Source organism: Carlito syrichta, unplaced genomic scaffold (genome assembly GCF_000164805.1).
Source record: "Carlito syrichta isolate Samal-C Ts95f unplaced genomic scaffold, Tarsius_syrichta-2.0.1 Scaffold302319, whole genome shotgun sequence".
Lineage (NCBI taxonomy): Eukaryota > Metazoa > Chordata > Mammalia > Primates > Tarsiidae > Carlito > Carlito syrichta.
The window spans coordinates 65,095-77,724 of record NW_007246415.1 but is presented as its reverse complement, the minus strand read 5'-3'; the positions used below and the strand labels follow the sequence as shown (position 1 = coordinate 77,724).

Sequence of the window (12,630 nt, the reverse complement as noted above, 5' to 3'; positions counted from 1 at the left end):
CCTGTAACATTAGGCAGGACAGACATCCTCTCCAGACCTCATATTTTCCAGGTACAAAAGTCTCTGTGTCCCAAACTTCAGTCACTCCTATTTGTCTTTGGGATCTTGGCCAGAGCTGAGTCATAGCCCACTCACTTGAAGCTTATGGAAGTTCCAAATACCTGCTGTGCCCACGAAGCTCTCAGGACAGGGCACTGGGGCAGGCACGAGGCAAAATGGCCCCAAGGTCGCTGTCACACTCGGGCCCTGCCAGGAGGGGTGAGCTGCCTCTGAGCTGGACTCCGAATGGGGCAGGCTGGCCAAGCTGGAGCGGCAACAGGGATGAGGCCTGCAGGCACAGGACTCCCTAGCAGGTGGCACAGGGAGAGGGAGCCACCAGCAAAGGCCTGGCTGGGCGTCAGAGGGTGGGCTGACGGGAGTGCACGGTCTCCAGGGGCACAGCCAGGACAGCCCGCCCTGCGGCACACCTGCCCTCGGGCCGTCTGCCAGGCTCAGCCAGCCCCTAGGCCCTTCTGTTCCTGGCCCAAGGCCTGCTCTCCCCTGGGCTCCAGCGGGATGAGCTTTGCAGGCCACCTCACCCTGCTGGTCCCACCCTCCCAGCGCCCGGGGACCTGGAACCCACACTTGTCCAACCTGGCATCCTTGCAGTAGCTCTCCTGGGAGCCATTCTTACTATTAAAAGGCCCAATCATCCCGAGGTTTGATAAACTGAACTCACAGACACCCCACTTCCTCCTCCAAACACCCTTCCCAACCTCCTTCAGCTGTTCTGTTTTCTCCCAGTCATTTGTCTTCAACTTTGCTTTGAAAATTACTATCATTATTTTTAGAAACATGGTCTCACTCTGTCACCCAGGCTGGAGGGCAGCGGCACCATCCTAGCTCACTGCAGCCCTGAACTCCGGGGCTCAAGTGACCCTCCCACCTCAGCCTCCCAAAGCGCTGGGCCTACAGGTACGAGCCATCGCGTGCAGCCACTTAAGTGTCTTTTGTTTAACAGCTGATCTTGGAAGTATTATCAGATCAGTCTTTTTCTGCATGGCTTCGAAGCTGTGTGTGTTGCCAGGAAGGACATCCCCAGCCTCGGGTTTATGGAAACACAGTCCTATATTTCCTTCTGCTCATTTTATTATGTACACACACATCTTGTACATGCCTACATAGATATGTATTATAGACACACTTGTGAGTGCACAAACACAAGGTACGGGTGTATAAAAGCCTGTGAGTACATCTGGACCATACTGGCGTGTGTGGTGCCAGGTAGGGATCTCCTTTGATTCGGGTCACTCACACGCTGAGGCCAGCAGATGGGACCGCTGTGGGACCGTCGCCTCTTCCCCGGAGCGTGGAAGCCCTGTGGATGCAGCCCTGGTCCCTCTTCAGCTCACTGAGCCTGCTTCCTCCTACACCAGCTCTGAATGACCGCGACTGGGGGATGCCTCGGGCGTGTGCTTGTGCAGGTGCCCTCACTGTTTCTGTCCCGCCTTCCTGGCATTCCTCCCATACTCCCTCTCCGGGAGAACTTTCCGGCAGGCGTGCTGGTTGCAGGGCGAGAGCGCCGCTGGCCTTGCACTGGCTTCCCGTGGAGAGAAAGAGCCTCGTGGCCGCATCAGCCCTGCCCTCCAGGAACGCGGACTCCTTCCCCCTGGTTTTCCTCCAACATCCTTCAGCCACATGCCGTCACTTTCTTCCTGGAAATTGGGCACTTGTCTTGCCAGACTCAACCCTTCATATTCTGCCAGTTCTGGCTGTGATAAGTGGGATCTGTATGCTCAGTGGCATTTTTTGTGGTCAGGGCCGCCGTGGGGGAAGCACCCGCTGTTTGAGGCTCATGTGACACCCGCGGCCCCCATGACCCCACTTTCCTGAGGGCTCGGGTTAATTCTCCCAGTGTGCTGGGTGGACACCCGTCCGGTTCACAAACACTACTTATCCCACAGGTGTGCGCACACCTGTCACCTCCTCTCCTCTCCTCTGAAGGGACTGAGCATCCCCACCGACACGAGGAAACCGCGGCACAGAAAACTACAGCCCTCCCCAGGATGGCCTCTGACTCCACCCAGACCTGCCGGGCCCCACCGGCCCCTCCCACAGCCATTCCAGAGGGACGGCTCCATGGCGCCATGAGTGGGAGTCGAGCTCAAGGAGCGGAGGACAACCCACCCACCTGGCCTGCTGAGACACCGCAGAGCCCCAGCCGCACTCACGCAATGGGAGCCGCTCGGCCCTCCTCCCGCCCTGCACTCCGCCTGTCATCCCAGGTCGCCAGTCCTGGGCTGCGACCGAATGACCCCGGCACAGACAAGGAGGGACCCAGTGTCACCCACACCCCACAGCAGAGTCTGGATCAGCCCAGCAGGGGGTGGGGACCCTGGCCCGCCAAGGAAGGGCTCATTTCTGGGCAGCATCCTGCAGGAGCACAAAAGGTGCCCGCGGCCTCCCTCCTGCCCACTTCTGTTCTAGGTGCACAATGCACAAGGCTGGCCGCTGGCCTGCCATTCACCCCCAGGGGACGGGAGCAGAGACGGGCTGCCGGCCAGAGCAGGAGTTGGCTCACTGTGGCGCCAAGACAGAACCGGGGGTGCAGAGCGCACCTCTGATAAGCCTCGCTCAAACCCCAGGATTTAGCTAATCTCCTAATCCCTGGACACCTGGCCAGGCATGGTGAGGCAGGTGGGAGGGGAGGCCCGGACAGACGGCAGGCGAGGCCCCCGCAATGAGACAGAGCCCTGGGCCCTGGTGCTTCTTCATTGTGTGGCCTTAAGGGGGTCACCCTCAGAGCCTCGACGTCCCCAACGGCACCAAGAGATGCTGCTCCGCCCATGCTCCCTGACAGAGACATCCAGGATTCTAGTGTGGTGACACGAGCTGCCTGGCACACGGGAGAAGGAGGCATCCGCTTGTTCCCGCCTGAAGAGTGTGAACCGCTCCACGCCCAGGAGACGGACGAGTCACACAGGAGGAGAGATGTGTCACACTGTCCCTGTGTGATAGCGCGGACTGCTTCAACACAGGGGGGGAAGTGTTACGTTGTTTCCGTGTGACGACTGGGAACTGCCTCACACACGCGGAGGGGGAATGCCTCGTTGTCCGTGTGTTGTAAATACGAAGCACTTCACACAAAGGGAGAGAAGCGTCGTATTACCCCTATGTGAGTGTGAATTGCTCACGTGGGGGGCGAGCACTATGACACTGACCCTGCGTGACGAGTGTGAGCCACTTTCCATGGGGGGTCAGGAAGCATCGCACTGTGGTAAGCGTGACCGGCTTCGTAGACGGGAAAGAAAGCGTGGCATCGTCCTTGCTTGACGAGCGCGAACGGCCTCAAACACGAGAGAGGGAAGCCTCTCCCACCCCCTTGTGGTGGGCATGAACTGCCCCAACGTGGGGGAGGGAAGCATCACTTGTCTCTGTGCCATGAGCACGAACTGCGGCCCCGACGGCGAGGAGGGTGCCCCGTTGTCACCATGTGATGGGTGTGAACAGCTTCACACATGGGGTCAGGAAGTGTGACACCGTCCCCGTGTGAGAAGTGTAAACTGCTTCACGGACAGGAAGGGAAGCATCACGCTGTCCCTCTTCGATGAGTGTGAACTGCGTCACACACAGGGGAGGGAAGAATCACATGTCCCTGGGCGATGAGAATGAGCCGCTTCACCCACAGGAAAAAGCGTGTCACGATTTCCCCCATGCGCTGAGTACGAGCTGACTCACACACTGGGGAAGGAAGCATCACGCTGTCCCTGTGTGATGCACACGAACTGCTTCACACCTGGGAAGGGATGCGCCGCATCGTCCGTGTGATGAGTATGAGCTGCCTCACACAGGCAGGAGAGAGAGGGCGTGTCGCTCCTGCGTGACGAGTGTGAACGTCTTCACACACGGGTATGGACGCATCCCAGTGACCCTGTGATAAGTGTGAGCTGCTTCACAGGGGAGAAGTGTCGCATCGTTTGTGTGCAATGAGTATGAACTGCCTCACACATGGGGAAGGGAAGGATGCGACGGTCCCTGTGTGATGAGCATAAACCACTTCACACACAAGCAGGAGAAGCATCATGTCGCCCCTGTGTGTGAGTGCGAACTGCTTCAAACACGGGGAGGGAAGTGTCACATTATCCCCATGCGAGGAGTATGACCTGCTTCACACATGAGAGGGAATATCTCGATGTCCCTGTGTGGTGAGGATCAGCTGCTTCACACCTGGAGGAGGGAAGTAGCACATTGTCCATTGTGTAATGAGTATGAGCTGCTTCACACATTGGGGAGAGAGCTGTCACACGGTCCCTCTGTGATAAGCGCGAACCGCTTCACACAGGCGGAGGGAAGTATCACACTGGCACCACGTTGTTTTTGTGTGATGAGGGTGAGCTGGTTTACACACAGGGAGGAAAGTGTGACGCCGCCCCTTTGTGAAGAGTGTGAACTGCCTTACATACAAGGGAGAAAAGCATCACACGGTCAATATGTGATGAGTGCGAACAGCTTATGCACCGAGCAAGGAAGCATCACACTGTCCCGGTGTGATGAGTATGAACCACTTCACACATGGGGAGGAAGGGACACGTTGTCCCTGTGTGATAAGTGTGGTTGCTTCACAGATAGGAAGGGAAGCATCATATTGTCACGATGCGATGAGTATAAACTGCCTCAGACACAGGGGAGGGAAATGTCACATTGCCACTGCGTGATCAGTGAGAACTGTTCCACACGTGGGAGACGGAGATAGCACATTGTCTCTTTGTGATAAGTATGAACGGCTTCACAGACAGGGAAGGAAGCGTCATATTGTCCTGCGTGATAACTATGAGCTCCTTCATGTCTGGGGAGAGAAGCGTCACATTGTCCTTGTGTGGTGAGTGTGAAGCGCTGCACACTCAGGCAAGTACTACCTGGGTCCTGTGTCGTGAGTGTGATCTGCTGCACGCACTGGGGAGGGAGGTATCACTTTGTCCCCGTGGGATGAGAAAGACCAGCATCACGCCGGGTGGAGGGAAGTGTGCCTTTGTCCCTGTGTGGCTCATCTGTGTGGCTTCACACCACAGGAGGGAAGCGCCGTATGGCTCTCACGTGATGAGTGTGAGCTGCTTCGCACACGCGGAGGGAAGGGTAACGCGGCTCACGTGTGGCGAATAGAAACTGCTCCACCAAGGACGGGGAAGTGTCACGTCGCCCCTCCCTGCGACTTGCTTCCCACACAGGGAGGGGCCACACTGTCCGTGGGTGATGAGTGCGAACTGCCTCGTGTACCGGGGAGAGAGGTCACATCGCGCGCGGCGACGAAGCGGCCCTGCTTCGCGCCTAGGAAGGGTCGCGTCGCGCCGTGCCTCTGGGAGGAGTGTGGGCGGCTCTGCACGCGCGAGAATGCAGGGCCACGTTGCCCGAGCGTGAGGGGCGTCAACGGCTTCGCACACAGGAAGGGGCGTGATCGCTGTCCCCGCGTGACGAGTGTGAGCAGTTTCGCCCAAGCCGTGAGGAAGCTTCACACTGTCCACCGCGCAGCATGGACTGCTTCAACATAGGGGAAGGGAGCGGGGCGCTGTCCCTGCGCGGAGTGTGAACCGCCTCCCGAGCGAGAGGGCTGTGATCACCGCCCCTGCGCGATGAGTGTGAACGGCTGCACTCGAAAGGTAAGGGAATTTCACGCTGTTCACTGTGCAACGAGCATGAACTGCTCCACACACGCGAGAGGGCAGGCTCACACTGTCTGCTGTGTGGTGAGGACGAGCTACCTCGCCCATAAAGGAGAGAAACACGACATTGTCCCTGTGTGACAGGAAGCGCCTCACACACATTAAAGCAGGCGTTATCGCATAGTCCCTGGGCGATGAGTGTGAACTGCTTTACGCGCGCGAGAGAAGTATCGCCTTGTCCCTGTGTAACTAGTGTGAACCGCTTCACGCCCAGGGAGAAAAGCATCGCATGGTCCATGTGTGCTGAGTGTGAGCTGCTCCACAAACGAGAGAGGGAATCATCACGCTGTCTCCGTATGATGAGTGCGAACTTCATCACACGCGAGAGGGAATTATCCCGTTGTCTCTGTGGGGTGAGTGGGAAGCCCCTCAGACACGAAGGGGGGGAGTACACATTGTCCCTGAGTGATGAGGGCGAACTGCCTCACTACATGAGAGGCAGTACCACGTGGTCCCTGTGCAATGAGTGTGAACTGCATCACCCACATGAGAGGGATGTATCACGCGGTCCCTGTGCACGGAGCGTGAAATGTGCCACACATCAACGAGAGCGAAGCGTCCGACTGTCCCTGCGTGGTGTGAACCGCTTCACTCATGAGGGAAGGAAGGATGGCATGTCCCTGTGTGATGAGTACGAAGTGCTTCACACCCAGGAAGGGAAGGACCACATTGTCTCTCTGTGTTGAGTGTGAACTGCTTCGCACATGAGAGAGGGAATTGCCACATTATCCCTGTCATGAGTGTGAGCTGCTTCACATAGGGGAGGGATGTATACGTGTCCCTGTGTGGTATGAGCCATTTCACACCCAGGGAGGGGACTATCGCATGTTTTCTGTGTGATGAGTGTGAACTGTTTCACTTGAGGGAGGAAGACGTCACACCGTCCCTGTGTGACAGTTGTGAACTGCTTCACACCTGGGATGTGGAAGCATCACACTGTTCACTGTGGAATGAGTAGCAATCTCTTCACACTCAGCTGGGGGCAGATCACATGCTCCATTTCTCCAAATAAAATCCAGTTCCCAGGTTGTGGGAAAATCACAGAGGTCATTCTTCAGGCCTCTGTCCTCCTCCCAGGGCTGCAGGGATGACTCAGCCCTGGGAGGCTTCAGTGACCAGCCTGTCACGGTCAGGGTCAGCAAGCCGAGGCCCAAGGGCCCTCCTCCACCCCTCTTCTGACCATGGCACCCAGGGCTGTTGGAAGCCCTAGGTGGCCTGGAAGTTGCCCCAGACTCAGGGACCCCCAAGCCCTCCGGCTTTCTTGGGTCTGAGGACACATGGAGGCTGCTCTTTCCCCGGTGGCCGGCAGAGCCTCCTGCGTGTTCAGGTCTCGGGCTCTGGCTCTGGGCATTGATGGGTGGGGAGTGAGGTCAGCCTCCCACCCGGGGGTCAGCGTGTCCCCCCAAAAGCCCTGAGTCCTCTGAGCTCCTCAAGCCAGGCATGGAGTGGGAAGGGGAGGTGGTGTGGCCTGTTCCCCTCCAGACCCAGAACAGCAGATCCCGGTGAGTCCTTCTTCTCACCCTACCAGCCTTTCCACCATCAATGCCACCAACTTGCCGCATGGCTGAGGAGGGCGAAACCTCCGGGACAGAGGGACGCTCCTGGACGGCCCCTTTCCAACGAGCACCGACACGCTGGGTGCCACACAGGAAGATCCTAGACCCCGGGCTTTGCAGGGACTTAGCAATAAAAAGAACGAGCCACCAGGACCTACCACAGGGGTCTGCCCTGCAGGGCCAGGGCCAGGCTGCGCCAGGCTGTGCTGTCCGGTTCTGGAGCCATGCTGATGGGATGGGCAGGGAAGGAGGGTCTGGTGGCCACAGGGAGGACAAGGCGGGAGGCTTCAGAGCTGGCACAGCCAGTGTCTCCTGGGAGAGGCCAGGGACAAGCCGCAGAGCCTGGCAACCCCAGCCCCAAGTTGCCCTTCTGGGCAGAGCTGGGCCAGGGGGGCAGAAGTGAGGACCACCGAGGAAGGACTTTCTAACCGTTCGACTGCGGAGGGACTGAGCCCTCTGCCCCAGGAGGTCAGCAGGCCCAGGTGGCGCGAGGCTGGGGAGAAGTCTGTGATCTTCTAGCCTGGTCTGGGGCAGCTACTTCCTCCTCCCCCAGGAGTCCTCAGTCCTGTCTCCGAGTGCTTCCCACGAGGAGTGCTGCATCCACGCGGCTGCCTTGAGGGTCCCAAGAGAGAGCGGCGAGAGGTTAAGAAAGACACAGACACGAAGACAGAAAGGAAAGCCGGGGTCAGGTGGGACGCTTTCCTCTGATGGAGAAGTGGCTCCGGACTCGCTCAGCACGTTTGTTTCATAATCAAGCGCCAGGGAAGTTGGAAGGGCTTCAAGGCCTGTGAGGGAGTTGTCACGGAGTTTCGTTGCCACCTAAAAGGCGAGCTGTTCCGCGGTTTTCTTGTTGCCGCTAAGGCTTCATCTGTACTACGTGCACCCGGACGTGGGGGCATCTGAGACGCCGCTCTGTGGAGCAGGCTGCATCCCGCGCTCTTTGGCTAGGAAGCAGAGCAAGCAAGGGAGACCTCGCCTTTGCTTGGGGGCTTTACCCAACGCCTGCTACAGTGGCAGCGCTCGTACGCTCCCCACATCACATCCGCTCCCAACAAGGAAGAGGCATTTCTCATTTAAATCATCCACATGGCCAGGAAAGTCTTCCTCATTTTTCAGTGGAGGCTCAGAGAGGTTTAGCCTCTGGCCCATAGGCACCCAGACAGCATGGGCAGCAGGAGGGCATCCAGGGAGTGGTGTGGGAGGGTGGGCCAAGCCTGGGGTCAGCCTGGCCTGGGTGCCAATCTTTCTCTCGCTTCCATGCTGGGTGACCTTGGGCAAGTCCCTGTCCTTTGAGCCGCTACTCTCTTGTGTGAAACGGGGGAAATACTGCCTGCCCAGTCTCCGAGTATTCCATGAGACTTGCTGTGCATAGGCTCGGAACAAAAGCCCAGGGTTTGAGCACGTACGCCCCTTCTCCACACGCCTTGCAGGTGGGCGCCTCTCCCACCTCCATCTCCCAAATCCAAGTGCCCACTTCCAGCCGGCTCCACCGTGGCTTCCTCCCCACCCTGCCTGTGGTTCTCTGGCTCCAATCACACAGTGATTGCTTTTCCTGACCTGCAAGGCAGGGCCTCTTCTGTGGCCTCAGCTCCACGAGTGCCTGGTTCACCAGCCAGCACTTGTTGTCCTGTGAGCACTCTGGCCCACCTAAGTCAAGGCCGTCAAGGCCGTCAAGGCCACTGCCCACCGCAGCCCTGCCCCCGCCTGCCACCCCATCCCCAGATGTTCACCCAGCTGGCTCCTGTGGTCCTGGGCTTGGTCAGGCCTGGGTCCCCCCACCCACCCTGCTGGCCACCCATGACTACTGGATGTGCTTGGTGTTGTGTTAGGCAATGCTGGGCTCTTTTTCTCTTTCCCTGTCTGCTGCGTGTGGGTCAGCGGGCCCTTCAGAGTCACTCCTTTGGCAAGTCTTTGGGCTGCCTCTTTTCTTAGTAACTTAAAGGTTTTCTTTAAGATGACTATTTTAATGGAATAGAATTGAGGTTCCAGACGCAAAACCTCAATTTCTCAACCAACTCATCTTCGACAAAGCCTCCACCACCTACCACTGGGGAGAGGAGAACCTATTCAGTAAATGGTGCTGGGAAAACTGACTGGCCACGTGCAGAAGATTGAGACAGGACCTCTATCTATCCCCATGCACAAAGGTTAACTCCAAATGGATCAGAGACCTAAATGTAAAACCTCAAACCATAAGAACCTTAGAAAAGGAAGGAAATACCCTCATGGAAATCGGAACTGGCATCCAATTCCTGAACAAAACCCGAAACCCACAGGTCATAAGAGAGAAGATAGACAAGTGGGACCTCATTAAACTGACAAGCCTCTGCAAAGCCAAAGAAGCCATCAAGCGAGCAGGGAGACAGCCCACAGACTGGGAAAAAATACTTGCCAACTGTTATGTCTGACAAAGGCCTAACATCTAGGATCTACAAGGAACTCAAACATGCCGAAAAGAAAAAGACAAACAGCCCTATTACAAAGTGGGCTAAAGATAGGAATAGACACGTCTCAAAAGAAGACATACGAGCAGCCAACAGATACATGAAAAAATGTTTAGCCTCACTAGTCATCAAAGAGATGCAAATTAAAACTACACTGAGACACCACCTAATTCCAGTTAGAATGGCCATCATCAATAACTCAAAAAATAACAGATGCTGGAGAGGGTGTGGCGAAAAGGGAACACTTCTATACTGATGGTGGTTGTGCAAACTAGTTCAGCCTCTGTGGAAATCCTGTGTGGTGATTCCTAAAAGTTCTAAAAATCTGGGCCGGGCTCGGTGGCTCAGCCTGTAATCCAGGCACTTTGGGAGGCCGAGAGCTCGCGGGTTTGTGAGGTCTGAGCTCGCGGGTTCATGACCCACCTGGGCAACTTGATGAGACCTCATCTCTACAATAAATCAAAAAATCAGCCGGGTGTGGTAGCACACGCCTGTAGTTCCAGCTACTTGGAAGGCTGAGGCGGAAGGAACCCAGCAGGTTGAGGCTGCAGTGGCCGGGAGCGGCCATTGCACTCCAGTCTGGGTGACAGAGTGAGACACCAACTCAAAAAAAAAAAGTTCTAAAAATCGACCTTCCATATGACCCTGCAACCCCCCTACTGGGAATATACCCAGAAGAACTAAGGTCACTCTATGAAAAAGATACCTGCAAATGTATGTTGATCTCAGCATTGTTCACAATAGCAAGACTATGGAACCAATCATACTACCCATCAAAAGAGGACTGGATAATGTGGTACATATATACAATGGAAGACTATGCAGCCATAAAGAAGAACAAAATCACAAAGAACAAAATGAACTTCGCAGCAACCTGGATGGAACTAGAGTTTATAATACTGAGTGATCTCTCACAGAAACAAAGAGCTGAGTATCACGTTCTCACTCAGAAATGGACCTTGAATAAATACCATATTACTATAAGAAAAGGATTGAAAGTGGTCTGAAACTGCGGGGAGGGGGGTGGGGGCTGGAGAGGTGTGATTGACAGCAGTTGATGTCTGCCTGGGGAAGGGGGGGCATACCTTATTGATAAGGGTATCTGCACAATGAATATTTGTATATCTAGCCCTGAATTGTCCCTCACAATTTTAAATAAAAATTTAAAAAGGAAAAAAAATGACTTTTTCCTTCTACTTAAAAAAATTTGTTACTGGCCAGGCTCAGTGGCTCAGCCTGTAATTCCAGCACTTTGGGAGGCCGAGGCAAGAGGATTGCCTGAGCCCATGGGTTTGAGACCCACCCAGGAAACTTGGCAAAACCTCGTCTCTACAATAAATCAAAAAATTAGCCAGGCATGGTAGCACGCATCTGTAGTTCTGGTTACTTGGAAGGCTGAGGTGGAAGGATCGCCAGAGCCCAGCAGGTCAAGGCTGCGGTGGCCAAGAGCGTGCCACTGCCCTCCAACCTGGGTGACAGAGTGAGACTCCAACTCAAAAACAAAACAAAAAAAATGTGTTATTAAAGGGAACTGAAGCTGCCTAGTATGAATGAAAAACAGAATCATTCTTCAGAAATAAAAAGCAACTGAAATGAATAAACATGCCCAAAAATGTGATTACAGAGTAGCTGGAACTTGGTTTCCCTGTGTCTGTTTCTCTCTCCCTGTCTGTCTCTCTCTCCCTGATCTCCCTGTTTGTCTGTTTCTCTCTTTCTCTCCCTCTCCCTGAGAGGGCCCACTAAGTCAAATGGCCTCCCTGGTTAGGGCCAGGTGTCACTGCAGCCAGGCACCCTATCCTCCTGGCCTTTGGTCTCTGTCTCTGTATCTCTCTCTTTCTGTCTCAATCTCTCTCTTTCCTTATCTCTATCTCTTTCTCTCTCTCCCTGTCTCTGTCTCTCTCTCCTCTTCCCCCAACTTTTTCGATCAAGGAGAAAGACACAAATTTCCAATATCAGAATGTAAAAGGGACATTACTAACAGATCCTACAAACATTAAAAAGAAAACAAGGAAATATTATGAACAACTTTATGCTGCTAAATTCAACTACTTAGATTAAACGAAAAAATGTCTTTAAAAACCTAAGTGACTACAACTGACTCAAGGAGAAATAGAAACTATAAACAGTTATTTATCAAAGGCATTGGATTTCAAGTCCACAAGTTTTCAGTGGTGAAATTCGTCAAACATTTAAGAAGGAAATACCAACTCTACACTACACAAATTAATTATAAAGAGAAAACCGAAAAGAAAAAAAGAAAGTTTGCTCTCATAGTGCCTCAATTCTTGTTTAACTTCACATCTTTGTACTACCTAAAATCACCTCTAATGCTATGCATAGTTCAAGGTCCTCACTTTGGGAAATGCTGATCTAATTCAAGCCCTGCATGGCAATCGGAGGCCCAGAGAGGTACAGAACTTGCCTGGAGGCACCCAGCACATCTGTGGAAGACACAGGCATAAAGCACGTCCTTGCACCTTTTCTTCCTGTGGTTCTACCAACAGGACAAAGATGCGGCAACTCTGAAACCTGAGTATGCCAGGCCCTGGGTGTCAGCCCTGCCTCTGCCTCAACATGAGCAGATCACTCCAGAAGTCCTGTGTGGCTTTCAGCGCAGCCGGGCCTGTGAAATCGGAGTAACTGTGCCCCGGTGGGGGTGAAGCTCAGAAGAGGAGTCACTGTGCCCCTCTGAACCTCAGTTTCCCTCCGAGCCTTGGTTCCAGATCCATGAAATGGAGTCATCATCTTGCCTGGCAGGAGCCGTCCTGAGGCCCTGGCGAGACTCAGCCACTAAGCCATGGAAGGAGGTGCAACGTCCTCAGCAAACGCTGCAGGGACACTGCAGGCACCACTTTGTGGCTGTGTGTCCATAGCAAGTTCTGGTGACCATGGATTCACTCTGGGTGCGACATCTGTTTGTTCTCCCTATTTTGA

General features: G+C 54.7%; 1 protein-coding gene across 1 annotated transcript in view; it reads left to right on the top strand.

Moving 5' to 3' along the window:
- The window catches only part of SUN5 (Sad1 and UNC84 domain containing 5), a 36,558-nt gene that overhangs the window by 22,103 nt on the left and 1,825 nt on the right, over positions 1 to 12,630 (top strand). The window contains 4 exon segments of the mRNA XM_021711489.1: positions 4,885 to 4,909; positions 5,049 to 5,112; positions 5,205 to 5,453; positions 12,201 to 12,332. Of these exon segments, the coding sequence (XP_021567164.1) occupies positions 4,885 to 4,909; positions 5,049 to 5,112; positions 5,205 to 5,453; positions 12,201 to 12,332 (470 nt within the window).